At 52.5% G+C, this 26,836-nt stretch overlaps 6 protein-coding genes across 6 annotated transcripts; 4 read left to right on the top strand and 2 right to left on the bottom strand.

Moving 5' to 3' along the window:
* Positions 1 to 101: 101 nt before the first annotated feature.
* STEHIDRAFT_149550 (tRNAHis guanylyltransferase) lies at positions 102 to 3,860 on the top strand (the record flags this gene model as incomplete). The annotated part of the gene is made up of 9 exons (XM_007308582.1): positions 102 to 205; positions 278 to 409; positions 483 to 697; positions 780 to 868; positions 974 to 1,081; positions 1,184 to 1,300; positions 1,370 to 3,463; positions 3,526 to 3,587; positions 3,652 to 3,860. 7 exons carry the CDS (start codon positions 102 to 104, stop codon positions 1,532 to 1,534), a joined length of 930 nt encoding a protein of 309 aa, XP_007308644.1. The 3' UTR covers positions 1,535 to 3,463; positions 3,526 to 3,587; positions 3,652 to 3,860.
* A 2,782-nt stretch (positions 3,861 to 6,642) lies between these two features.
* STEHIDRAFT_171412 (uncharacterized protein) lies at positions 6,643 to 7,890 on the bottom strand (the record flags this gene model as incomplete). Its single annotated transcript, XM_007308581.1, has 1 exon — positions 6,643 to 7,890. The coding sequence occupies exon 1, from the start codon at positions 7,777 to 7,779 to the stop codon at positions 6,643 to 6,645; it is 1,137 nt and encodes a 378-aa protein (XP_007308643.1). The 5' UTR covers positions 7,780 to 7,890.
* Positions 7,891 to 8,496: 606 nt separating this feature from the next.
* On the top strand, positions 8,497 to 16,027 carry STEHIDRAFT_161064 (Not1-domain-containing protein; the record flags this gene model as incomplete). The annotated part of the gene is made up of 18 exons (XM_007308580.1): positions 8,497 to 8,610; positions 8,705 to 9,288; positions 9,344 to 9,569; positions 9,630 to 10,094; positions 10,148 to 10,348; positions 10,404 to 10,675; positions 10,729 to 12,481; positions 12,557 to 12,787; positions 12,856 to 13,008; positions 13,074 to 13,203; positions 13,263 to 13,432; positions 13,493 to 13,789; positions 13,860 to 14,101; positions 14,160 to 14,753; positions 14,815 to 14,929; positions 14,992 to 15,601; positions 15,654 to 15,934; positions 15,995 to 16,027. The coding sequence occupies 18 exons, from the start codon at positions 8,497 to 8,499 to the stop codon at positions 16,025 to 16,027; spliced, it is 6,471 nt and encodes a 2,156-aa protein (XP_007308642.1).
* A 595-nt stretch (positions 16,028 to 16,622) lies between these two features.
* STEHIDRAFT_161063 (uncharacterized protein) lies at positions 16,623 to 20,895 on the bottom strand (the record flags this gene model as incomplete). The annotated part of the gene is made up of 15 exons (XM_007308579.1): positions 16,623 to 16,816; positions 16,876 to 17,260; positions 17,330 to 17,549; positions 17,620 to 17,838; positions 17,916 to 17,999; positions 18,066 to 18,182; positions 18,246 to 18,303; positions 18,364 to 18,649; positions 18,736 to 18,836; positions 18,916 to 19,303; positions 19,390 to 19,683; positions 19,773 to 20,136; positions 20,271 to 20,394; positions 20,565 to 20,634; positions 20,785 to 20,895. 15 exons carry the CDS (start codon positions 20,893 to 20,895, stop codon positions 16,623 to 16,625), a joined length of 3,015 nt encoding a protein of 1,004 aa, XP_007308641.1.
* A 358-nt stretch (positions 20,896 to 21,253) lies between these two features.
* Positions 21,254 to 22,032, top strand: STEHIDRAFT_124620 (translation machinery associated TMA7). Its single transcript, XM_007308578.1, has 5 exons — positions 21,254 to 21,314; positions 21,385 to 21,484; positions 21,552 to 21,560; positions 21,622 to 21,649; positions 21,735 to 22,032. The coding sequence occupies exons 1-5, from the start codon at positions 21,276 to 21,278 to the stop codon at positions 21,748 to 21,750; spliced, it is 192 nt and encodes a 63-aa protein (XP_007308640.1). The 5' UTR covers positions 21,254 to 21,275; the 3' UTR covers positions 21,751 to 22,032.
* Positions 22,033 to 24,361: 2,329 nt separating this feature from the next.
* STEHIDRAFT_114419 (uncharacterized protein) lies at positions 24,362 to 26,081 on the top strand (the record flags this gene model as incomplete). Its single annotated transcript, XM_007308577.1, has 12 exons — positions 24,362 to 24,377; positions 24,484 to 24,521; positions 24,777 to 24,840; positions 24,905 to 24,918; positions 24,952 to 25,131; positions 25,210 to 25,471; positions 25,539 to 25,553; positions 25,623 to 25,641; positions 25,697 to 25,724; positions 25,787 to 25,808; positions 25,865 to 25,900; positions 26,044 to 26,081. 12 exons carry the CDS (start codon positions 24,362 to 24,364, stop codon positions 26,079 to 26,081), a joined length of 732 nt encoding a protein of 243 aa, XP_007308639.1.
* Positions 26,082 to 26,836: the final 755 nt, after the last annotated feature.

The raw sequence follows: 26,836 nt of genomic DNA, 5'->3' as shown, positions 1-26,836 counted from the left end.
CTTGGTTCCAAAAGTGTGGCCCTCAACACTGAGACGCTTGACTCGGACGACCACCACGGCTAAAAGGCACTTGCTTTTGTTTATCTTCATATTCCACAACCATGGCTGGCTCTCGCTTTGCATACGTCAGAAACTTTGAGCTTCCTGATCCTCTATTGCCTGGGACGTACATGGTCTTCCGACTAGACGGACATTCCTTTCATCGGTGGGTACCAATCTGTTTTGTGTTGATCGTACACGTCTTGAGCTCAGTTAAGCAGTTAAATTGGATATGAAGGTTCTCCGATGAACATAAATTCACGAAGCCGAATGACGACCGCGCTCTGAAGCTCATGGACCATGCTGCTCGAGCCGTTATGGACGCATATCCAGACATTGTACTTGGATTCGGAGAGTCTGACGAATACAGGCAAGTCAACATTTCCTCATACTTAGTTTCTCTATGAATTTCCCATAAAACTCCAACCAACCTTTCACTACAGCTTCCTCCTCCGTAAATCGACCCAGCTGTACAATCGCCGGCATGCCAAAATAGTCACCACACTCACGTCCTACTTCACCTCCTCCTACGTCTTCCACTGGAGAGACTACTTCCCAGATCTGCAGTTGAGGTATCCGCCGAGCTTTGATGGCAGGATCGTGCTTTATCCTTCGGAGAGGGAGGTGAAGGACTATTTTGCGTGGAGGCAGGTCGATAGTGAGTTTTGAGGTTTCGTTCTTATGCTGGTTTTGTGACTATTACAGAGGCCTGATGCGATGTTCTTGGTCGCGGTTTATAGCACATATCAATAATCTGTATAACACGGCTTTCTGGGCACTCGTGCAGCAAGGAGAAATGTCGACGAAGGAGGCTCACGCCACACTCAGTGTAAGTCTCCCTTCCCACCTCCCACCCCCTCTCTTTCTTGATACCTTGCTTCTTCGACGGTTGGAAATGAACGTGGTCTAACGGCTGTTCTCTTGTCGTGCACAGAAAACTGTATCGAGCGAAAAACACGAGATCATGCACTCGAGATTCGGGATCAACTATAACGAAGTAAATATGAGGTTCAGAAAAGGAAGCGTGCTCGTCAGGGAGGAGGTATGTCTCGCTTCCTCTTGACCGCATTGTTCAGCCGTGTCACTTTCTGAGCTTGAGACGAGATGTTCGACATGCTGACGGAAGATCGTTGATTTTGGTCAGGTCACTGAACCGGTCATTGAAGACCCTGTCCCGTCATTGCCGACGGATACACCTGAAGTGACCGAAGCGATGGAAGCTCCTGCAAACGTTGGTGCTACTTCTGGTACTGAAGTTGAGGTTCGTCCCACCGTACAGCCTTTCCTTAAATACACAAGCACCTGTCTTCCTAACATTTCCCTTATAAAGACGCCACAAAACTCCAACTCCAATCCCTCGCCACCGAAAGAGAAGAAGAAGTCAAAAGCGAAAGCCGCAAAGGAGAAGGAGAAAAAGACGGAGGTTGTGCTGCGGCATTGTGATGTCATCAAGGACGAGTTTTGGGAGGAGAGGCGGTATTTGTTGGAGGGATGATCGATGAGAGACTGAGTACCTGAGGTTGGGTGGTCCGAACTATGAAGTCTGCAATTATGTACTAGGCTTGGGCTTCGGTGTGGTCGATATTGATAGAATTATTCTGGAGTATTTCCCTCCTTGAGATCAACAAATCTGACGCCGCTAGAATGTGGGATATAATCATTCTTCATTCCTTTTTCCCTCTGGGGACAGTCTCGAAGTACGGTGCGCGCACTCATGTAGTCATTACTCGTCAAAGACCTCTCCGGAGGTCGACGAGGGTCTCAGACGCCATCGTGTCAGCCACAAAATCGCGTCAACATCACAGATATCAATAGTCCAGCTCTTCTACCTCACGTCCGTCCGCATGCTCCACTCGAATACCAAAAGCTCTCAAACGACGCAACGCCCCAACAAATCTACGGCGAGGGACCCCTCTCACCCTCGCAAACAAATCCTCCGGCGAATCTTCAAACAAACTCTCATCAGAGTCGAGTTCCTCGGATGAGACGTCAGGCCACGTCTCTGGTGAGTGGAAGTGAGGCATTCCATCGCGCCAGATGAGGGGTAGACGATCCTCGACTTCGTTCCTTAAGAGCCGGATGAACCGGATGGACGTGCTCTGAATTTCCGGGGCGGCGAACCAGCACAGGACTTTCCCGAGTTCTACCCAGCCCTGTGGTTCCTCGTCGTACCGCAGGGCAAGATGCTTGACGGTAATCGGAAGATGGCGAATGATACAGAGCCGATGGTCATTCAAGGCGTCGGGGTCGTAGACTAAGGCAAACATGTCTCCAGTGGTTATAATGAGGCGTGAAAGGAGCGGACAGTGCTGACCGAGCACCTGGAGGGATGAGGAGGGAGGGTCCTGGGTATACAGGACAATGCTACCGGTGAGATAGATGGTCGTGATTAGCGGGCCCTGCAGTTCAAGAAAGCGTCTGGTCTTCGGCTCGGCTAGTAAGATGTCACCGCATGCTATGAAAGCGGTCGTCAGGGATGGACAAGGCGGCCGTGACGGAGCGCGCAAGGAGAGGTTTGAAGCGCATTGGCAGGGCTCTTCACTGCGTGCCGGAGTAAGTAATGGGCATGATTGTAAAGAGAGCGCCAATGAACTGGACCTCGCGTCGCAGAGCCAACACGACCCTGTCCGCCAAATGTCCATACCAGGACTGATCGTCCGTATGTGCGGAAAGATTCGAAAGAAATCACGGGCGTCGACATTGTCCAGTCGTAAAATGTTGGATCTTCCGGGAACACATTCGAATCGACGCAATGAGTGTCCGCAGGTAAAACCGATTCTTTCCCAGAATTCGAGCGGACGACGCATCCACTCTGGTGGATGATCGTCATTGAACGGGTCCGGCGTGATTTTCCAAAGCAAGGCAATCTCGAGGATTTGGAGATTTGGGAGGTGCTCGAATAGTTTCTCTATGCTGGAAAGCACATCTTCCCACCCTTCTCCAGGCCATGGCAGGTCTTTCATGGCGAGGTCCAGACGTAAGACGGACGATCCCAGGGATCGCGGCGTTGACCCCGGGACCGGACCATCAGGTGAAAGTGCTAGCTTGTGAGCGAGATCCTCCAAGTGGCGACACTTCTGGATATGTAGGTGCTGGTATGATCGTGTTCCGAAGAGCTGGTGCCAACGCTTGCAGACGAGCTTGATATGCAAGCCAACTACATTGGCCGTCCTCACGGCGGGATTCTGAGTCGTGCTGGTGTTCCAAGGTACATTTTCATGAGCGGAAGATATTGACCTTCTGGCTGGTCTCCGAGTCGGGCCGAAGCTCAAAGGAGTGTTTCCGTAGGCGGTAGATGGTTGGAATGGATCATCGTACTCGAAGTCCAGAGCTCCCGGGACAAGGGTGGCGAAATCGAAGACGCGCAACCATAGCTCATTTGGAAGGTCAGTGAACACGGTCGTTCTCGGGGAAGGATCACTGTCTGTATGCGAAAGCGTGAAGTTAGGGCAAGAAACGGAAGTCAGAGCTTGCAAGTCAGCTGACCTTGCATATCTTGCTGCCTTCGTTCAGGCACTAGTACTCAGACTGATTGTTCGATGTTGTCTCTGAGAAGAGATGGACCATAGTTGTTAGAATCAAGCTATCGTGTAGCGTGGGATAGATACACACTGATTTGTTGTTCCCTACTAGTATCTTCTGCACCGTACGAATGAGACGTGCTCGAGACCAAACTTGCAGTATTGAATTTCCGATGTGACTGGTGCAGTCAAGGAGCAGTGGTAACAAAGACTAGTCAAAAGGTAGATCCGTAGGACGAAAAAGATGATCGCCTTTCTCAGAGATAGGATAGCAAAGGAAGTCGCAGTGGGTCGACGTAGATGATAGGGGAAAGAGTACAGAGGATCCGATTCCCGCATGCGCCTAAACATGTCCGGAAAATCCCGAGTAAGTTCATGAAGCCCTCATCGCCTCGACATAAGTACTTATCGAGAAAATTTCAGATGGATGCATCTGTCTCATTTATTCAATAAAAATGGAAAGGATAAAGAAAGATGATTTCCGCAACACTGCGGGCAAAAATGCTCGGCATGAATAGGTTAGTCAATAAATTCGACGGAAGGGTGATGTGGCGCGACGCCACTCGGACTATTTGTACTTGTTTGCGTTTGGCAAGATATGGGGGCGCGAACTGGCGCGAATGACCTTGAAGGTTGAAGTTAATGATATGTACGTTCTTCGTCCTTTCAATCAAGTAGTTCAATCCAACATCTCACGCCTAGCAGTATGGTTGAAATATCTCTCGGTGATGATCTAAGCATCTTCTACGAAATCTGTGCTGTGCTTTTCCTGCGGTGAAATAGACTTGCTCTTTGGAATATTTATGATCCTGCACACTGGCATTTCCTGGCATGAGAGCTTCTTCTTCACGAGACTTCTCCCGGCGCTGCGCCACTTTGGCGCCACTTGCTCTGGGTGGGAAATCTGACAGCTTTATATACCCTGCCCATCGATCCCGGAGATAGGTCACCTCTTCCCCAGCTCTCATGGATATCCACGACATCTACGCCCGGGAACTCCTCCACTACCGCCTCGGCTTTGCTCTCTGGCTCCCCGAGCCTTCACCAGACTATGGCCCCGTCCAGCTAGCAGACGTAGGCTACATAGCAGACGGGAAATTTCACCGTCTGTTCAATGCTGGGCTCCCGGCTGATCATCCGTCGCATGAACGGCTTGGTGTCCCGGAGGGATTTGAGCCGCTGAGGGGTATGGAGGTCTCTAGTGTCGAGAGATTTATAGATCCTGGACCGCTGCATAGTGAGACGGTCCGTCAGATCAGTGTCGGAGCAGGCTTGTCCGGGTTAGGATTACTCTTTCTTTTTCCTCATCTTCGGTCTCGGGGCTGACCGACCCTTCCTGATCTGCCCAGATCGCCTATCCCCGCAGGAGCCTCCTTCGAACTATCCCACTCCTCCTCTCGAGGAGCCATCCTCATACTGCACGATCCCCTCTCCAAAGAGTCTATCGAGCACTACCGCGGCGATCTCCTCAAAGCCTACGTCCTCAAACACAACAAATCATGGTACGCATTCGCCAATCGCACCCTCCGGCGCGGGATCCCATTCGAGCATATACAGCTCGTCACACATTGCTATAGGACGACTTCGAGCTGGGCCGCGGCTGTCGCTTCCAACGTGTCGGGTAGTTTCGAAATATCAATATCAGGGGGTCCTCTTGGACCAGTAAATGCGAACGTTTCGGCGTCGGTGGGGATAAAGAGGAATGGGTCTGTCGTTTGTAGATCGGGCGGAGAGTTGGACAGTGTTCAAGTTACTACTGGCGAGGATGGGAGGAATGAGAAGGACAAGGACCAGACGATGTTCGTCCAGGGATGGAGGGCGAAGCCTGATTTCAAGATCTTTAGAGTTTTGCAGCCGGGCCTCGTGCAGTACAGCATGAAATGGGCGGGGCCTTGCAGAAGCGGGGTGGTTAGTGATGTTTTATTATTTTCATCATTGTCGGAAAAAATCTGACAATACATAATTAATTGTTTTGTATAGTACCCCTCAGAGCCAACTGACGTTCTAACGAGCGTGTATGAGGTGACTCAAACTTTTGATATGCTGTCGTTGTATTGGGAGTTTACTGATTCGTGCCTGATGACCCTTTCTGAACGCAGAGTGATTTGGTACGCTCGTCTCCGTTGTACATGCCGCCCTGCTTGGAGTTTTCGGCCGCAGTGTTTCGGCACTAATTTAATGTATTTCATCAGGACGTCGACTCCCCTCCATCCCCCGCCCTCCTCCACGATACCGAATCTCCCACCCTGACCACCTCCACAAATCGCTTCACCGTATCCAACCCCGACATCTTCACCCGCCTCTCACCCCTCGGCCAAGCCGCCTTCCTTGGCGACATAAGCACCGTCCTCGCCCTGCTCGCCTCCGGCGCCGACCCGACCGCAGACGGGGTCCTACACGCCGCCTGCTCATCCGATGACTTAACTCTCGTCACGATCCTCCTCGACGCCGGCGCCGACATTAACATTAATCAACGAAGGGATGCGTTTGACGGCGTGCTGCATGGGGCCGTACGGGAAGGCCACGAGAGCCTCGTTCGGCTCTTGGTCGAGCGCGGTGCGGATCTGAATGCGACAGATAGTACGTGGTGCACGCCGTTGTACATCGCGGTGTATCACAGACGTCTGGATATCGTGAGGTATTTACTGGATGCGGGATCGAGAGACGATCCGTCGTGTGGTTGCAGGACTGCGCTTGATCTGGCTTGCAACGAGAGCTACGAGGATGCGGCTCGTCTGATACTCGACCGGGACGTCGAATCGATCAAGTGGGGGAAGAAGACATCACGGAGCGATTATCTCTCCTCCGCTCTCTTTCAGGCCGTGAAATGGTCATACTGCTCGATGGATATCATTCGATCCCTGCTCGAGCGTGGCGCCGATGTGCATTATACCCACCGCGGCGGGTTAGTGGAGAGGACGTGTACGGTGTTGGAGGCTGCCGCAGAGGGCTGGAGGAAAGACGTGATGGAACTGTTTTTCAGTCAGAGCGAGCGGGAGGCGATATACCGTGACCGTGACGAAGCCGACCGGAGGAGAAAAGTCCGTGTCCGACGGCCTCGAGCACCATCACCAGATTCCTACTAAGTTACAGCCTTCCACCTCACCGTATACACGCCATATTTCTGCAGCTCTGTTCCTTCCTCCGGCTCCTCCTCATCCACACAAAACCTCGATCCCTCCCAAACTTCCCTCCTCACCTCATCACTCATCACGAGCATCTTCCCTTCCCTTCCCTCCGTCTCCACACAACCAACCGGTATCCTCCACCCCCTCATCTCCTGCACGATCTCCTCCAACTCCCCCTTCCTCTCCTCGATCGTCTCCATCTCAATCTGCACCTCCTCCAGCCTCTCACCAAACGCCCTGAATCCCTCCCTCCAGGCCTCTCCATACTCGGGCTCTCCCATACTCAATGTCGTGTCGCCGGACCAGCCCCACCAGTCGTTGAAGCGAACGGCGATGATCACCTTTCGGGGTCTGACTGCGTCGACGTTGAGGTCTGACGAAGAAGATGAAGAAGAGGAGGAAGGGTTGTAGGCGTGCCGACCGAGGACTTGCATCGACCAGCTCGGTTTCTCGAGCTCGTATTGTTGCGCGAAGATATGGATCGTGCGGACGAAATCGCGCTGCTCGACCGTCATCCGCTCAAACCTCTTCGATCCCCTCAGACTTCCTTCATGTACCACCACCGTTCCCTCTCCGACTCCCTCTCCCGCACCCACAGTTTCTCCACTCGGAGTGGCGGTGCTAACCCCCCTCGGGATCCGATCCTCCCAACACACCCAATCCCTAAACTCAACCCCACTCACAACCAACCCCCATGTCTCCAAATAAACCCTTTTACAGCTTCGCACCAACCCGAACCCACTATAGCCCTTCGCGTGCGCGTGCGCGGGGCGGTAGGCGAAGGAGTGGAAGGGGACGGGGAGGGAGGAGAGGGCGTGTTCGGAGAGGGAGAGGGAGAAGATGCGGTTGCGGAGTTCGGGGGGGAGGAGGGAGAAGAGGGGGGAGGTGAGTTGGGGGTTGGGGAGGGGGGAGTTCAGGAAGGGGGGAGTAGAGGTGGTAGAGGAGATAGATGTGGTGGATGAGGAGGATATGTCGGCTAGGAGCTTCACGGCTAGGGAATGTGTCGGGGCAGGCCTTGCTCGTTTCTGTTTCTGTTTATTCCGTCGATTCCATGTCATCCTCCCGAATACCGATGTGTAGAGATTGTCCATGTGTGTGGTACTGCCGGGAAGGGGGTTTGTGAGGAAGTTGCTCGTTCCTTTGTACTCAGTCTGATGGTATCCTTGTGCTTTTATATAGGTGCACGATGTGATTTGACATTGGGTCAAATGCTGTGGTTCGAAATGGATCCCAGACGATTCGAGTCAGTCGCTGTCAAGCTGTCGAGATATATCACGCGAGGCAATGCTATTGCTAAGGTCGACTGATATGCACCTCGTGTGAGTACCGTGGTCGACCCGCAACATCATGGTGATGATGTGGATGGGAAAACAAAAGTAGCCACAAGTGCTTTGAGAGTCACTTAGACTGACTTTCTGTGCAGTAATATATATACACCGAGTAGAAGAGGACCTAGAGTTTCTATTACACGACACGATATATGTTTGAGCCTTCATCGAGAGATAATATGCCAACCTAGCTGAAAGGACGAAGAACGTAACATGAGAAAGGAGTCCAGAAAAGGCCGGGTTGGATAAAGCACAGGTGTAGAAGGAATTGAAGCGGAGCTCAAAGGCCGGGGTGCGAAAGCACGCGCCGTGCGGTGGAGGGCGTCAGACACAACTCACTCGCCACCTTGCTCGAGTTGTGCTCGCCGTCGACGACGGCACCCACGATCCCCCGACACCCCCTCTTCCCTCCCAAAAGCGGCCTCTGGAGCCGGCAGCGGCGGTCTACACGCCGAGGCTCACCCTGCTCGGTCTCCCACCATGGACAACCCTCCGAGCAACAACATACACACCATCGTCAAGGCTCAGATCGTCTTTCTCCTTTCCACCCTCACAGAGGACAATTTCGACAGAAACCAGGCAGAGATCCGTTCGGTGAGTGCTCGCTGTTGCCCACGATGAAGAGACGGGTCGCTGACGATGCGCTCAATGTTGTCTGTCCACCGCGCGTACGCGTGTGCTCTAATAGCTGTCTGAGCAGCATGGGACCGAGACGTACCTGCACTTCATCCGACGACTGATCGTGCACTCGCAAGCACGGCTGCTGTCGACGGGCGCGCCGTCCGCGTTCGACACCTCGACGTCGCTCACGTTCCGCCTGCTCGTCCAAGAGACCCAACGGCTCGCACGCGACCCCTTCCTCGCCGACCGCTTCAGAGATGCCCTCGATCGCGGCGACACCGACATCTTCCGCAACTTCGACCTCGTTCGCTTCGCTGACCGCATCGGCCTCCGTCCCCTCGAGCGTCTCGTCCTCGCCTCGTCCATCGCGTCCCACCCGTCCCGCAAGGAGCTCGCTCAGCAGGCGGCGACCATCATCCGCATCGATTTCGAGAACGCCGTGCTCTCGCTCTGTCAACATCCTTCCTTCGATCACGCGGATCTCTCACCGAGCCAGGTAGCGAAGCTGCTCTCGAATCTGTTGGACTGTCCGTCCGTGGACGCGCCCACGTTGGATGCGACGCAGCGCCAGGCGCTCATTGCCGCTGCTCAGGCAAAGTATGGATCAGAGACGGTCGCGCCGATGTTGCATCAGATCCTACCGCGTTTGAGGTCCGTCTTTGTTCTACTCCTTTGGATGTCTATCGTTAATCTAACATTTCTGCAGCCTTCCTCCTGGCACGACACTAGTTCAAACATTCAACCAGCTTGGACCGGATATCACAAACGACGTCGACACCATACGTGCTCTCATGCAACGGTTTGGGATGACGGAGGCCAATCCGCCAACGGATATTCAGATCGTCGAGTACATGTCCACCTTGGCCCGTCAAGCCGCAGAAGGGACCACACTCGGCGACGTCAACGCGTTCGTCAGGGCCTTGAGCAACTCGGTGAGTGTTTTTGCCGCATCATTAGTCAATGTAGCGGAGGTTAGACTGATGGCTGTGCAGTCGACGACGCTGAACTGGGCGAACGTCATCAAAGCCTTCGATATCCCCGACCGCGTCGGCGTCGACACCGCGACTCTCAAGCTCCTCATCGCCATCCTTCTCAACAGCCCTCGCGATACCGAACCCCACGCCGTGACTGGGTTCTGGATGCCGTGGACGAACTCCATCTACCAACTCCGCCTGCTCGACGCGCTGCTTTCCCTCCCAGGTGATACCTTCAACTTTGTCTCGCTCCCCGGCAAACGGATCGTCACGATGGACGACGTGACCAATGCGAGTCCGACGATCAAAGCTCTTGCGGCGAATGTGCAGGGCCATACGTGGAACTCGTTGGATCTGTTCGAGGTCTTGGTCAGGGCGGCGGATTCGGACTCGACGGATTTGAGGAACTTGGTGAGAGAGATGTTGGACAAGGCGGTGCGAATCAGCGCGGAGCTTGTGCATATGGGATTGCTCGAGGCACCGGTGAGTACCGTTAGTTGTTTTCAATTGGCTGTGTCTGACTTTGAGATTTGAAGCAAACGACGTGGAACGAGATCCGTCTCGAGTACTCGAACAAGTTGCTCGGGATGTTCTTGGGTGGCCATCCGAACCACCAGCTCGTCTTCATGCGCATCTGGCAGATCCAGCCGACGTACCTCACCAACGCCTTCCGCGACTTTTACGAAGAGAGTCCACTCAACATCACTAGAATACTAGACGTGGCTCAGGACCTCAAGGTGCGTTCCTTGAGACTCGCTCATCTCATAATGCTTTTGCTGATTTCGACTCTAGATTCTCGATTCGCTCTTGGACGTGCGGCCCTTTGGCTTTGCTCTAGACGTTGCTGCCTTGGCTTCACGACGAGAGTACCTCAACTTGGACAAGTGGCTTTCCGACCAGGTCTCGAAGCACGGCGCCGACTTTTTGCATGATGTCATTGCGTTTTTGGACGCGAAGATGGAGAGCGAGAAGACGACAAGGGTTTCAGACCCTCAGGTGGAGTCGCGCACCATGACCCTCAACCCTCTCACGATCACCATTTTCCTTCGCTTCCTCCGTAACAAGTATGTTTTCTTAACATATGATTCGATTACTTTTGCTGACGTTCTGTCCATAGTGCAACCAGCATGCGCCCCAACGACGTCGACTACTGTCTCGAGATCCGAAACGCCTGTCTCCAAATCCACCCCCGCCTCATGAACCTCGCTCCTGGCACCGACGCCGAGCCTGGCTTCACCGTCATCAACTACTCCCCCGAGATCGAGGCCGAAGTGGACGGGATCTTCAAGCAGATGTACGACGAGCAGATCACGATCGACGAAGTGATCGCAATGCTCGAGCGGAACAAGTCGTCGACGAACCCGCGCGAGAACGAGATCTTCTCCTGCATGCTCCACTTCCTCTTCGACGAATACAAGTTCTTCCAGACGTGGTACCCCGCCCGGGAGCTCGCCATGACGGGCTACCTGTTCGGCTCGATCATCCAGTTCCAGCTCGTCGACTACATTCCGTTGGGGATCGCGATCCGATATGTCATCGACGCGCTGAACTGTCCGCCGGAGACGAATTTGTTCAAGTTTGGTATTCAAGCCTTGTCGAGGTTTGAGTCGCGGTTGTCGGAGTGGCAGCCGCTTTGCCAGGCATTGTTGAATATCCCACATCTCCTGGAGGCAAGACCGGACCTCGGGGCGACGATTCAGCGCGCGTTAGCCGCTGCGGGCGATGGGTCGAGTACGCCGGGGGGACTGAGTCTGGGACCTGCCGATCCGCCCGTCGTGTTCAACGCGATTCATCCGGACCCATTCGAGGAGGAGGTGGAGGAGCCGCCGGAAGAGGTGTCGGACAAGATCTTGTTCATCGTGAATAACCTCGCACCGACGAACTTTGAAGCGAAGTTGGAGGATATGAAGGGGAGTTTCAAGGATGAGTATGCAAGATGGTTCGCGAATTATCTGGTCGACCAGCGCGTGAGCACCGAGCCGAACAACCACAACCTCTACCTCCGCTTCCTCGACGCCCTCGACCGGAAAGTCCTCTCGAAGTTCGTGTTGCAAGAAACGATCGTCAAGTCCGCCTCGATGCTCAACTCGGAAAAGACGATGCAATCGTCCTCGGAGCGTTCCGTGCTCAAGAACGTCGGCTCCTGGCTCGGCACGCTCACCCTCGCGCGCGACAAACCGATCAAGCACAGAAACCTATCCTTCAAAGACCTACTCATCGAGGGCTACGAATCCGGCCGGCTACTCGTCGCCATCCCCTTCATCTGCAAGACGCTCGAGCCAGCCGCGAAGTCGACCGTCTTTAGGCCGCCGAACCCGTGGCTGATGGCGGTCATGGCGCTCCTCGCTGAGCTTTATCATTTCGCGGAACTGAAGCTGAATCAGAAGTTCGAGATCGAGGTCTTGTGTACGTCTCTGTCTGTTGCGCTGGATAGTATCGAGCCGACGGCGATATTGAGGCATCGGCCGATTGGGGGGATGGAGACGATGGCGGGTCCGGGGTTGCCGGATTATGTGGGTGATATTGAGGCGTTGCCGATTGGCGGGGTAGGGGTGGGAGGAGGAGGAGGGGGGTACGATCCGAACGCGCAGATGCATGCGGGGGACGCGCAGTTGTTGTCCCTCGGCGGTGCTGGATCTGGCGTCGGCGGTGGTGTTGGCGGCGGAGTTGGTGTTGGTGGAGGGGGTGGTGGTGGACAAGGTGGTGTGGCGAACGAGACCGCGTCGGCGAGGGCGGTGGGGGCGCAGATTGAGGTGTTGTTGGGTGAGTTGGTGGGCCGGGTGACGATTAGTGGACAGTTGGCGCCGTTGCCGAGTAATCCGGCGTTTAAGAGGGCGGTGCAGTTAGCGGTGGATCGGTCTGTGAGGGAGGTGTGTTTGCTTTCCTTTTTTCATTTCATTTCATTTAGGAGGTGTCGAGCTCATCGGTTGGTTGATGTCGTGTAGATCATACTTCCCGTCGTCGAGCGCTCGGTCACCATCGCGGGGATATCGACTCGGGAGCTCGTCGCGAAGGATTTCGCGACGGAGCCGAACGAGGAGACACTCCGTGGTGCAGCACACAGTATGGCGCAGAAGCTGGCGGGGAGTCTCGCGCTGGTGACGTGCAAGGAGCCGTTGAGGAGTAACCTTTCGAACCATCTAAGGCAGTTCTTGAACGATCATGGGTTTAGCGACGTACGTCCGTTTTCTTGTCCTTCTTACTGACGAAGAGAGACTGATCTGAAATACTTTGTGTGTTGTAGCAAATGGTCCCGGACGCGGTCATCATGCTCCTCGTGCAGGACAATATCGACTTGGCGAGCGGGACAATCGAGAAGGCGGCTATGGACCGTGCGGTCGCGGAGGTGGACGAAGGATTTGCGGGGGCTTATGATGCGCGGAGGCGACATCGCCAGGTATGTATCTTGTCCTCTCTTGTTCTACCTGCTCGTTCAAGTCCTGATCACCGTTCCCTTGTCAGACCGCACCCCGTCAACCGTTCTGGGACTCGAATGCGCTCCCGTCGGCTTTCTCTGCTAGTCTGCCAGACCCGCTTAGGATCAAGGTGAATGGCGTGCAGCCGAATCAGATCGGGGTGTATGAGGACTTTGGTATGCGTTTTAGTACTTTTGGTTGATACGTCATTTGTGTGGCTGATACATGGTAGTAGGTATTGAGCCGAAACGGCGTTGGACTAGCCGCCCTTCGTCGACTATGTCTTACTCCCGGAACGACCCTATGGCGAGTGGGATGTATCCTCCGTCGCCGGCTATGGATGTCATTGGTGGTGGTGGTGCTCCGGTGGGATTGTCTCACCAGGACGCCATGGATCGGTTCAACGTAAGTTTTGTTCGATGGCACAATAGAGGTATCGGTAAACTCATTGCACTCTGTCTCTAGGCTATCATCAAGGAGCTCGACGCCGTCCTGCCCCAATTGCCCGCTTCAGCGCTCTCCACCCCGTCTTCCACGCCCGACCTCCGCATTCCTGTCCGTCAGATCCTGTTCATCGCTGCCGAATCGACGGACCGCGTTCGCACCCCGCTCCTCATCTCGCAGAAGATCGTGCAGTTGCTGTACAAGACGAATGTGCAGCTGGCCCGGGACATCTATGTGATGCTTTTGGACCAGTTGTGTCATGCGTTCGATGAGGTGGCGAAGGAGGCGATTACTTGGTTGATTTATGCGGATGATGAGGTAGGCCTGTTTTCCCGTATCTCATCCGGTTATCGTTCGTGGGTCGCTGACGAGACCATGGAATGTCTAGCGCAAACTCAACGTTCCTGTCACCGTAACGCTGTTGCGAAGCGGGCTGATCACTATCGCACAGCAGGACCAGCAGCTCGCGAAATTGCTGCTGAATGACCAACGTCCGAGCTTGCAGAATTTCGCTGCTGGGTTGATCAGAGCGTGTCTCACGAGCGACCCTCCGATCGCTTCTCAGAGCCAGTTCACGTACACTATCGAGATCCTGTCCCAGATCATCTCATCCGGCAAGGCGAACGACGAGTAAGTCTTTTCTTTCCAACACATACGATGATTGTATGCTGAAGGTCTGTGGCATTAGGACTCTCAGGCTCCTGGAGGATCTCCGTGGAGTTCGTCGCCCTGCGTCTACTGTCGCTGACGGTGCCCCCGCGCGCCAGATCACCGACAAATCCGAGTCTGGACAGTTGCGCGAGAAGCTTTACATCTGGTTCCAGCAGTGGATCGTCATCTTTCAGCGCTCTCCGTCTCCCGAGAAGAACTTCGTGCCTTTCATCACCCAGCTCGCGAAGCAGAATATCCTCAAGGCCGACGACGTCTCCTCGTTCTTCTTCCGCGTGTGCGCCGAGTCCAGCGTAGAGAGCTACATGAAGTCCATGGCTCGCGGGGACTTCACTTATGCGTTCCAGTCCCTCGACGCTGTTGCACGCCTTATCGTCTACATCATCAAGTACCACGGCGATGCGTCCGGAGTCAACAACGATCAGGCAAAGGTGCATTATTTGACGAAGATCTTGTCGATCTTCGTCCTCGTCCTTGCGAACATGCATGAGGAGCAGGGCGCGATGTTCCAGCAGAAGCCGTTCTTGCGGTTCTTCTCGAGCTTGATCAACGACTTGCATAGCATCGAGAAAGACTTGGGGGCTGTGTATTTCCAGTTGCTCATCGCTATCAGGTGTGTTGTGTTCTCTCTGATGGTAGACGGATGCTTCGCTGACACTACTTTCTGCTTGCAGTGATACCTTCAGCTCGTTGCAACCCACTTACTTCCCCGGCTTTGCTTTCTCGTGGATGAGCCTGATTTCCCACCGTCTCTTCATGCCGAAGCTGCTGCTTTCGCAGAACCGCGAGGTTAGTGGTCCCATTTGAACCGTACGATACGTAGACGCTGACGCAATTATGATGTATTTCAGGGATGGTCTGCTTTCTACAAGCTCCTCTTGTCGTTGTTCAAGTTCATGTCTCCCTTCCTCAAGTCTGCCGAATTCCAAACATCCTCTCGTGACCTCTACCGCGGATCCCTCCGTCTTCTTCTTGTCCTGCTTCACGACTTCCCCGAATTCCTCAGCGAATACTACTTCACGCTCTGCGACGTCATCCCCTCTCACTGCATCCAACTCCGAAACATCATCCTCAGCGCCTTCCCGCCCACCCTCGTCCTCCCCGACCCTCATCTCCGCAACGTCAAATTTGACTCCATCCCCGAGATGGGCCCTATCCCTCCCATCCTCTCCGACTTCACCTCCGGCCTCAAGACCGGCGAACTGCGCAACTACCTCGACCAATACCTCCTCAGCCGTGGCTCTCCCGCCTTCCTCTCCTCGCTCAAAGACCGACTCAAGATGCCGAGCCCTGACGGACTTTCGGAAGAGTACAACTTGTCGTTGATCAACTCTTTGGTTATGTACATCGGAGTTTCGTCGGTTGCTCAAGCGAAGGCGAGGAGCGGATCGTCTTTGTTCAACCCGGCCGACCCTGGCGTTGTGGCGTTGCAGTACCTCGCGACTAACTTGGACACTGAAGGTCAGTGTCTATCGCATTCATCCTCTTACCATAATACTGACATCCAATGCAGGTCAACACCACCTCCTGAGCGCCATGGTGCTGCACCTTCGTTACCCGAACGCGCATACGCACTGGTTCAGCTCCCTACTCCTCCACTTGTTCGTCGAAGTGAAGGACGACATGTTCTGCGAAGTGACGGCCAAGGTCCTGTTGGAGAGGTTCATCGTGCACCGTCCTCACCCGTGGGGCGCCTTGGTCACCTTCATCGAGTTGCTTCGTAACTCGAAGTATGACTTCTGGACCAAGGACTTCATTCGTGCGGCTCCAGAGGTTACTTTGTTGTTGGAGAGTGTGAGTACAGTTGTCGCCTCTTACATTGTGCTGTTCTGATCGTTTGTCTTCATATCTTAGGTCGCTCGATCCATCTTCCCTCCCTCGTCATGAAACAAAACAAAAGGAAGACTTGCTTGTCGTTGCCCGTCGCTTCGTTCTGCTTGCCGCTATCTGTTTTATCTACACTTGTGCATTCCTCCTCCTTTGGGTCTTTTCTTCTCTTATACTCTCTTCGCTGTCCTCTTTGACCTCGTCTCGTTTTTTTGTTACGTATCTATCACACATTGTATTGTACAACACCAATCGTCCATTCTTTGTCGTCGTTGTCGTTGTTGCCCGTCCGTCGTCATCCTCCCCATCGTGTGTTCAAAAGGCCGCTCCATCCGTCCCGTCCCCTCCCCGTGTGAGACCAGTAACTTTGATTGCACCCATATATCCCCACCCACCACCCCGTGTATCACGATCAGAAATTCTCCCTCTCCCGACTAGTACCTAAGTACGTACACTCCGCCCGTGTGTCTGTTAATGGTGCCACGAAGCGGCGTCTTCCCAGGCCCAGCCGGCACCCCAGACTCTGTTGAGGGTGTGATTAGTACATGGTGTATCGCCATCAAGGATCAAGTAATGTGATACGGGAATATGAATGGAATGTCAATGTAAATAGTCAATATTCAGCTCGAAGGATATGGGCAGGAATGAGGAAACCTTACCCCGCTCCATGCACGCCCGCTGCGCCGACTTTGTCTGCTTCTGGGCCGACGATGAGCCAAGATGGGAGCGAGATCCCGGTACGGATGGGGAAGAGACGCGATGCTCTTTCGAGCCCTGAGACATCTGTGCCTAACAGGAAGAGAATGGAGGCTTCCGAGACTTTGGGGTGTGGATGGAGGAAGAGGATAGCTGCCAATGAATTTACCGTGAGCATGAATTTGTAAAGAGTGTAAATGGTGGGCCACTACCTTGGGAGGGTCCTTCCACGACTTCCCCGTTCAGCGTCAACACAGGCTCGTCGTTGTCCTCCATAGCGAACGGGGTATTTCCCTCGCGTAGAACGCGCCTCGCGAACTCTCCTTCTCCCGTCAAGCCTATGAAGACAATGTTTCCCTTCCCGAGCGTCCCGTCGACAAGTCTCTGTTCAGCTTCCGAGTCGGAGATAATCTCTGCATCGAGCTTGTGGTACAAATCGAGGTCGCGCGCGAGTCGTGTGGCGACTGAGAGAGCTCGAGATGGGATGACGACAGTGGGTATGACCAAGGTGAGAGGACCAGGGGAGTTGAGAATCGAGGCGAGGCGGGAGGGGGGTTGCAGTAGCAACGGTATGGATCTCGAACTGATCTGAGTAATCTGTCAACGGAGTGCATGTAGTTCAGCGACCATGCTGACTTGTCCGTGAGGTGAAAAGGAAACGCATACCTTCCATCTACGCGGGTTGTCGACATTTTCGACGAGAAGGGTATCGAGCGCAAGGTCGGATTGTACCAATGGCAGCTCGTACCGGATGCGGTTGATGTAGATGTCTTGTTTAAAGTCTGTCTGTGGGCAAAAGCGTGAAATGTCCAACGTAAAAGTGCGGATGTTGGCTGTCTTGACGTGCAGCTGAACACCCTCTCGATGAACAGTCAATCGTCCCAATCTGTCATACATCCAAGTGAGCATGATAGTGAACCGTCTATGCTCGTATACCCGGATTGTATGATTATTACCTCCCAGGAGTCTCTAGGGTAAGCACGCGCCACCCATGCATGGACCCACTCTCGTGTGGTGTGGCGACTGTAAGAGTGAACGAATCACCCGATAACACAGACGCCTCGGGAGAGTTCAAGCTCGAGTCAGGAAGGAGTAGGGAATCGAGAAATCCTTCGACCTGAGCGTTACGAAATACTGTCGGGAACCAATGCGGTTTCCCTGCGACTTCGCGATACCTAGAACACGCCATTACGGGGCCGGTCCGTTCAAATAGATGTTTGTGACGTGTTACGTTAGAGTGAGATATACTCACGAGACATTCGCAAGAGGATTCCATGTCTTGAGAATGCTGACCAATTCGCGAGAGTGCCAAGTAGGGACATTGTCGTCCGCTCCTCTGAGACGATGCGGCATATCAGCAGAGAAATCTCCGAAGCAAGTTCAAAGGAAGGACCTGACCCACCCATGAACAACCAAGATGGGCGTATCAACGAGATTGGAGAGGAAGAGATCATTGTCGTCTGCGGTGAAGGATGTCTCGAGTATAGCGCGGAGGGATGGATCAATGAAATGTGCGGATCTGGGAAATAGAATGAGTATCGAGTTAGAGTCCTCCATGTCTTTGCGTAGCCGAGGAACGTACCTTGAGTTCCCGAGGGAAACGTAGTTTTGCGCTTTGATATATCCTGCGGCAGGTACAGCTGTCATCAATGCAACAAATTTAGTAAGAGAGACAGGCAGCAAAAATATATTAGTATTACCACCAAGAACTCTATCAGGCCATCTCGATATCAGATACCATGTTCCCTGTCCTCCGTTTGAGTGACCTATCACCACTATACCGGGCGCCCCATCCCCCGTATACCCGACTACCTTTGACTCTTCGTTGTTTTGGGTATTGCGGTAAGGAGCTGTCCAGTCGTTCCATACCGGTGATCGTGCAGAAGAGGTGGCAATCTGGGTCAAGCTCCCGAAGGAGAGAATTTGGTGGAGTGCGTCTAGTGAGGACCAGGCATCGGTTGCGCTAGGTCCACGCCAATCGAGTCCCTACATCACAATCGTCATCGATACAGTAAAACAAGGAGCAGCCATCAGCGAAACAGAACAGACAAAACAAAGCCTATAGCCCTTACCCAAGCCGTTCGACCCGTGGGTAGGACTACCCAGCTGAACCTTTGCCTTGGGACTCCTTCTGCCCAAAACGGCATGTCGATGACGTCCACGCCCGCTCCATCTTAACGATAGAGAGAGCACGTTTGTATTGTCAATTAGGGGCATAGAATGGAAAACAGCCGTTGAAAAACTCAACATACGTAGAGCCAAGACGTAAGGCCTGGGTCCAACTTGTCCTTGAGGCGTCTTCTCCGTAGGTGGCAATACTCCAAAGTTCGAGGGCATGCTATCGGCGTAGAAGTAGGAAGCCTTGATTTGCGATACCTCCCACTCCGCAACATCTTTATCCGTGATGTGAGTGACGGGCAACTCTATCACCATTGATGTTTTGTCCGTAGATGTCGCGGACTTGAGGACAATTTTGAGGGAGATGGATTGTACGAAGGTGGGAAGGGAGCGCAGTTGTGTGAGCGTGAGGGGAAGGATCCGTGTTTGGGATGGGGCGAGACGGGTTGGATGGGCGCTTGTCTGAGGCGAAGTTTGAGAGGAGTGAGTAGAGACGTTGTACAGGGTATTCAAATCAAAGACCTGTATTAGATCCAAAGAGGGAAGGCGAGGTCAATACCAGGATTACTGAGTGTGTGTATACTCAATCGAGGACGAATTAGTCTCACATCTTTCAGGTCAGTCTGAACAACGTCACTTTCACCGCCCTTGCTGCTGCCCAATACCTCAACGGTCACCACGTTCCACCAGCCCTCTACACTCCTCAGACCCACACCCACCGCATTTCCGAACGCCCACCCGTCCACGAAATCAGGCATCACGTCGTGTGTTTCGACCCTTTCGACCGGCTGTGAGCTTGCGCTTGGATCGGCGGAGATTGAGGAGGATGGAGAGACGGTGAGGGTTATATCGAGGATAGGGTGAGGAGAGCGTTGAGCAAGAGGGTCTCCAAAAAGGCGGATCTACGGCATAGTGATGAAGGCGCGATTAATTGAGTGACCCTCTATCATACAGAGTTGTAAAGAACAAATTACAGGTCGATAAGACATACCTCGTAATCCCCACTGACAAACACGTCGTACACTGCAGGTCGGTCCAGCGAAGGCGGGACGGGAAGGGTGACACTCTGTGGCGTCCCGCGCTGCATATCGTAGATATTACCGGCGTGCCATTCTGGGTCCGAGGAGGTCTGGTTCTCAGGTGTCGACGTGGAAGCAGAAGGTTGAGGCACGACGGCGAAAAATGAGCCTTGAGTGAGGGTAAACAGAAGATTTGGGACTGGAGCTTGAACGGAAAAGGTAGAAGGGGAGGAGAGGGAGGAGCCAAGAGAGGGAGGATGAAGCGTGATTGTGGTCTTGAGGACAGCATGGTGTTGAATGGCGGCCCAACCTTCGGTTGCACGGAGATTGGACCAGCTTCGGGATTGGACGAAATACCACATATAAAATCACGGTTTTTTTATCGAGTGAAGGGGGATACGCCATCGGACAAGCAGTAGTGTTTAGTACTCATGCACAGTGTGCGCAGGAAATAGAAACCAAGTGCTTACCGAATATCTGGAAATGAAACCTTAAGGTTCCCGGAAGAGGATGAATGGGCTTTGCTCCATGTGACGGAGCCATCGTCAGCATACGAAGAGGGCCAAGATTTCGTGAAGTCGATTGGGTTGGAGACTGACAGAGGAGTAAGTAGATAGGTCATGGCGGTTAGCGTGTTATGTTTGCGACGAAATATAGAAATAAAGGAAGAGTAGAAAAAGTGAAAGCGTGACCCATTCGTTTGATACTTGTATGGGGTAAAAGCATGGTATATTCTTAGTAGGAGCATGTTAATGAAGGCTCACGGTTGACCAGAGGAAATGCGGGCGACAAGAAATGTTGCTCTCGAGCGTGGATGGGAAATGGACCCAGGACCTGTCATGACATAGGCAAAACGTGTCAGTAGAATTCTCTCCACTTGAAACGAGTGATCAAATAGTGGGTAACATGCGTGCGGTACTGGAAGTCCAGAGCTGCCGTGCCAGAAACGTTTCGCCCATGATGTTCAATCGTGGAGAGACTCACATCCCAATCGCTGGAAAGCTCAACTTTCCAAGGTTCAATACGGAGCGACTCTATGTCACCGTGATGACCCGGTGCATTATGCAATATTGTCTGCGCTGGTTCAGGAGCCATGGTGAACTGAGAAGATGCGAGGACGACTCGGAACTGTCCAGAGGCAGACAGAATGGTCGAAAGCAGGTGAAAGACTCGGACTTTCGTCGTTCGCATCTCTGCGCTGGTAAATACTTCCGAATTGTTGGTTTATCAGCATACAGCGATCTGATAAAGACACCTCAGTCTGGACTGCTAGACTAGATTTTTCTTTCCGTTAGTCAGACCGTTTGGGTGTTTGTGGTCGGAGACCGAGTTCGTGAGCAGGATCATCGGACCTGTGGGAATACATGGCGATCTATAACGACAGCGATAAGATAAGATCTTTCCTTAGACAAACAAGGAGGCCACATCTGGCCACACCGATCGCATCCTTTACACTTCACCACGAGCACTGAACGATGTCTGGACGTCAAGGCGGAAAGCTGAAGCCTCTCAAGGTCCGTTTCCTCCCTTTTCTTTCTGTACGATACTTCGATCGATGCTGAAGACCTGGGTTGTGGGGAGTAGGCGCCAAAGAAGGAGAAGAAAGAAGTAGACGAGGACGAGGCTGCGGCCAAGGACAAGAAAAAGCAGGAGGAGGCTGCGTTAAAGGCTGCTAGGGAGAAAGGTGCGTGCTCTTACGGTCATCTAACGGTGCGAATGAGCTCTGATGCCATCGGATTACTGTGTTTTAGCGTTGAAGGGTATGTTTTCCTCTGCTGCCAAATGTGATTTGTGGCTTCATCGTTTGTTTTGTCCTTGTAGGTGGTGCACCCGGTGGTGGGATCAAGAAGTGAGTACATCCTTCTGCTTCAAGAGTTCTGCACTAGAAGAGAAAGTCTGTCGACGATGTGTACGATGGCTGATGACATACCTAGGTCTGGAAAGAAATAGTCCAATCCACTCGATACATCTTGGCCTCGTTTCCTATCATCTTTGTCTCTGTGAAGTCTTCGGCATTCCCTCACAATCGAACTTCGCCCTCTGCGTCCATCCCCTTGCGCGATATATCCGAAACCTTTGGCCATGTACCCTCAATCGCTGATGTATTATATCGTCCTGCGCGCAACGGTGTACGCTGAGCAGGTGAATCAAGGTTAATCATGATTGTTGGATATAGCCCTCTCTTTGTTTGGCCATCGATCTACGGTGTCAGCATATAAACGACGGTCTTTCATGTCATGAGACTTCTTCCGTGATGCATCCGAAGTTGAGCCTCTGTGAACGATACGTAAGTAAATACTGTGTGCTGCAGGTCTATCTCCTCGACGTAGACACATCCGCATTTCTGGACAAAACGTGAATAGCACTGCTCTTTCAGTCGTTTGTGGTAGCCCACCTGATGTGGATAGGAAACGTGAGCATCGGTGTTTCGCTCTTTCTTCCCCCTTCCCTTTGCGTTCAGAACATTTATCTAGGTCCGGAAGATCCCATCCTGGCACCGATCATACAGCACTTGGTACCTTGTCCCTGTTCGTGCTCTAACACCGGGTACAGCATAAATTGCATTTAAAGGCGTAGACACTGGACCTGGAAAGCTTGAGCTTGAGTTGCGCATCATTCAATGTCCAACTCTCCTTCGATCGCCTGGATCTGCTGTGCCTTCAATTGCGATCCGATATTGGCCACTTTTACCCTCGTGAATTTAATCACGAGGGCGGATCGCTCAGCTTGGTCCTCAGTTCCCCTGTTTGTCCTCAGAAGCCCATTGTAGTCCAGACGGCCCGGTAGAGTAAGGTTATTAGGTTGTATTCATGAGCCTCGAGCTCGAGCAGAACAGGTACCCTCGATGCTTTATCCGTTTGTTCGAGAGCGAGATGGCTTCGTTCTATGTGATGACTAGCATGGAGTAACATTGTCTTCGAGACTTCGACGACATCGAACACCAGTAATGTTTCCAGTTGTGCGCAGGACAGAGCCAAGCTTGAGGATTGTCCTCCCAAAAGAAGGTTACATATATTGGCTAACTTCGTGACACCCTACGTCTCGACATGTACCTCCCACGTCCAACCGAGCGTAAAGAGAACCCTGTCTGCCTCTGTATCCCGAAGGACCTACCGCCTGGCATTCGCCAAACAGTAGCTGAGGTTTCCTCCGGGACCGCAACGAAGTCGTCCGCGGGATCGAACAGCTGCAATCCGCTCGGGAGTAAAGTTGCTTCGCCGTTGGATGTTTTGAATGTTGCCTCGGTGGTAAAGCCATGGACTGGGGAGAGGCGCATTGTTAGAGTGGTGGTGATGGCCTTCTCAAAAGGGGTGACGTTGGGGTAAGCTTTGGTGACGAGAGATTCATCCTAGTGGCATCGTGCAAGGCTCATCAATATCTTGGCGAAAACCAGAATTCACGATGCTTACTTATGGCAAGTATTTTGGCCAGTGCCCTGAGTCAATATTGTCTTTCGTGGACTTGATGATTGCTTGTATGTTGGAATGCGACGGCGGACGGTATTCGTGTATGAGCCTACCGCCCCCTCCGCGCGGAAGTTGCCAATCTCTTTCTGTGAAATGGAAAGAGGTAGCTGGAACGGATGGCTAGCCATGGGCTCAGCATGTTTGAGGCCCGTGGGCGGGGGTGAGGTCTCCATGGGGTGAGCGTTGGAACGCGTGTGACCGATGCGAGGTCTTTATACTCGTGCTTTTTCGGGACCTCGCGTGCTGCTTGTGTCTCGTCTCGTCTTTCCTCTTCTCACTTGCTCACTCCTCTTCTAAACCAAGCGAGTAACGGCAGGTTCCCACATCAATCCCGCACCGGTCTAATATTGATCTGGGCACTGGCGCTGTATTATTGAAATCCATCAGAAAGGTGTGAGACACTCGTATTTTATGCCATATGTTATTTGGCGGAAATATCCAGGGGGTTTGAAATCTTTCGTGATGGAGACGGATCTTAGGAAGAGAGCAAACACAAGGAAATTGTGGCGCCGCGGGCCGGGCGAGGCCGGGCTGGTTGTTTGTTCGTGTTTGTTCGTGTTCAGGTGTCAAGCCCGCTCTCAATTGAAATTGGTCGTTCCTCACACTATCTACCCACGTCCGCCTGCGTTACTTGTCTTCCCTGAGTCTCTTAGAGTTCAACTCCGCTTTGCATGCCTTACCGCCACTAATCGCTTCGTAACTATCTGAGCTTAAGACTCGACGACAATGGTTCGCAGTGGTTTCTGCGACAGAAGGCATGCATGGCGACTCTATACCGACTCCTCATGACAATTCTCATTCCAGGCGACACCTAGACTTGCGCTTCTTATTGAAGAGCATGCGGTATCGTCGGTGATGCTGAATTAACGGTACGACTGCGCAGCGGCGAGTTGTCGACCGTTTGTCAGCGATGTTTTCAGTATTCCTGCATCTGGACCCTGGCATTATCTAGTGTTCGAGGCAAATAGAACTGCCGCTTCATCCCTGGAGGATCTCGGGGAACACACTCGCGTTAAGGACAAAGACGCCGTGCTTGAGACATAAATATCATATCTAGCGCCAATTGATTCATTCACTATGCCTGTTTGCCCATCATGCGCGAAACTTCAGGTAAGTACCGCATTCGGCATCACCGCAGGAGCCTACCTGACTGCGAGCATACATGCTGAAAGACCTTACCTGTTCAAATGTCTGTGTTACTTTGTTTCGGTTCAAGCTCGAATAGCGGTCTATGGCCCCTATCTGAAGCCTCCGGTGTGCACCTCGACAGATGGGTGAATTCGTACATTCAACCAAGCTCTGTGACCGACGTTCCCGAGATTCTCCAAAACTCATTGCGGTTACATTGAGCTTGCGATTTCTTCTTATATAGCGTCATGTTTCAATGAGACGGGATGTAGCACCGAGCCAATACTCTGTCATGGACCAATCCTTGTCCTCCAACGAAATTGCTGATCTCGCCGGACTTGATATATCTATCATTATATCAACCTTTCTCTATGCTATTAGCTGTGCTCAGGTCTTCGTGTATTGGAGAAGCGGCTTTCAGGACAGACAGATTATCCGTTATCTGGTGAGTGGGCGTCTTCATTCCTGGACTGAGGACGGATATAACTCAGTTATCATATATTATACAGGTTGTCTCAGTGTGGTGAGAACTTGTTTGCTCTATGTATCCTCACAGCTCTTTGCTCACACAGTTTCGAGTGATAGGACTCTAGAAACTATCCACAGTATCATGTTCTGGGCATATCAATACCAGTTGAATGTAACCAATTACGGCAACCCAAGCGGCCTTACACGAAGCTATTGGACGTTGGACTACTCTCTGGTAGTGCACGGAGTAATCACCGCTCTCGTACAAGTAGGTATTAGGTCTTTCCCAGCGAAATCTCTGATACTCATATAATACCGCCTTTCGAATCGTCCTCTCATCGCTTAGGCATACTATTCCTATCGCTTGTACACCCTATCAGGATGGGTCGTGATCAGTGTAGTAGCTTGGACCGGTTCTCTGCTCGAAGTAGTTGGATCAACGTACTGTGCCTATGCTCTGGCCACTGCCAAACACCCATATCAAGATAATATCTATCGAGCCGCCATTGTGACGGCAGCCCTAGACGTCTCCATTGACATCATCAACACCAGCTCGCTGTGCTATTGTCTGTACAAAAAACGCACCGCTGCCAGAAGGTATATGCATTGTAAGTATTCCTGGCCATGTACCTAACTCTCTTGATGTCAGCACGAACGACGCAATTACAACTATAGTTCGTTGGACCATCGGTATGTCATGCTCTTCACACTTACCAATGCTCGCCGTGTCATTGATGCAATATATCTAACTGTCACCAGAGAGCGGCATGGTCACAGCGTAAGACACAAGTTACGCGAATGTTCGTGGCCGAGGACTAACTCTTCCTTGATAGCATCATGGCTGTGAGCATAATGGTTACGGTAAGTTCCTCTGTTATATACTTGCAGGTCTGAATAATTACCTGATTTCATTTCGGTTAAAGTCTATCGTGATCCCGCGCACTGGTAAACCAGCCTTTCTATCCGTAATTCTCCTATTTGATTGATCGCCTTTCCTACAGCGATTTTTTCCTCGATAACTGCATTCTACCCCAAAGGTAGGTCGTTCCCACCGCTCGAAGCCACGCTGTTCTTGTCTCACAATATCCCCCTTTCAGTTTATTCTAATTCACTCATGGCTTCGTGAGCCTTCACTCTCACCTGTCGTGCTGTTCACACTGATGATCTCATATTCACCTAGGTTTAACTCACGGGGTCCATTTGGCCCGAGCAAGCTGAGTCGTCACAATAAAAACGCCATCAGCCTACACATTCGCACGACTCAGGCAGGTTCAACGTCACAGAGGTCGAGCGTGTGTCTCAGTACAGTTTTTTACCCCCAGGAAACGATAGAGGCTCCATCATATAGACTGGCATCAATGCCTCACAGCAGCACACATGCGTCTTCAGGCTCAACGGGAATGGCCAATCATTCAGTGATCTCGTACGACAGAGGTGGGGCTGGAGACATTGAAGCAGCGTCGGATTGTGTCGGTCCTGGCGAATCCTCCTTCTACGACGGCAAAGAGGCGGTTGATGGTGAACATAAAGCAGAGAGAGAATGAAATAGCAGTAAGGTCATCATGTATAGCCATTTGACTCGGGAAGTACTAATTCGGAACCCATGCAGCCCACATCACCTTGAACTTGGGATATTTATCGTGGCAAGCGATCGACTGTACGGATATTTTATTGCGAGTGATTACTGGTCGCTATATACATCGAATATGGTTCCTACATGTGGTCAGCAGAGTGGGTTACACATTTGTCTCGTCGTCTTTGCTATCTTGATTCATATCTCGAATAACGGTATTGCCATGTTGGTGTTACTCTTCATGATTCGCTATTCCTGGGGTCTTTTTCGAGGGTCGTCCGATTGACCCGTATCTAGTTAAATGCTCTTCTAATGCCGGCTTCATGAAATCGATAGCCCCAGAGATTTTTTACCGTCGTGATGCATGAGTTTCAGAAAACCTACCAGGGAGGCCTCCATC

The sequence above is a fragment of the Stereum hirsutum genome (genome assembly GCF_000264905.1).
Source record: "Stereum hirsutum FP-91666 SS1 unplaced genomic scaffold STEHIscaffold_15, whole genome shotgun sequence".
Taxonomy (NCBI): domain Eukaryota; kingdom Fungi; phylum Basidiomycota; class Agaricomycetes; order Russulales; family Stereaceae; genus Stereum; species Stereum hirsutum.
Note: the sequence above shows the minus strand (reverse complement) of the source record. Positions and strands in the feature narration are given on the sequence as shown.

Bases quoted from the DNA above. Each gene is read 5' to 3' on its own strand.
- STEHIDRAFT_124620 (XM_007308578.1), top strand. From the start codon at position 21,276: ATGTCTGGACGTCAAGGCGGAAAGCTGAAGCCTCTCAAG. The intron at 21,315-21,384 runs GTCCGTTTCCTC...TGTGGGGAGTAG, and splicing joins GAAAGCTGAAGCCTCTCAAG to GCGCCAAAGAAGGAGAAGAA.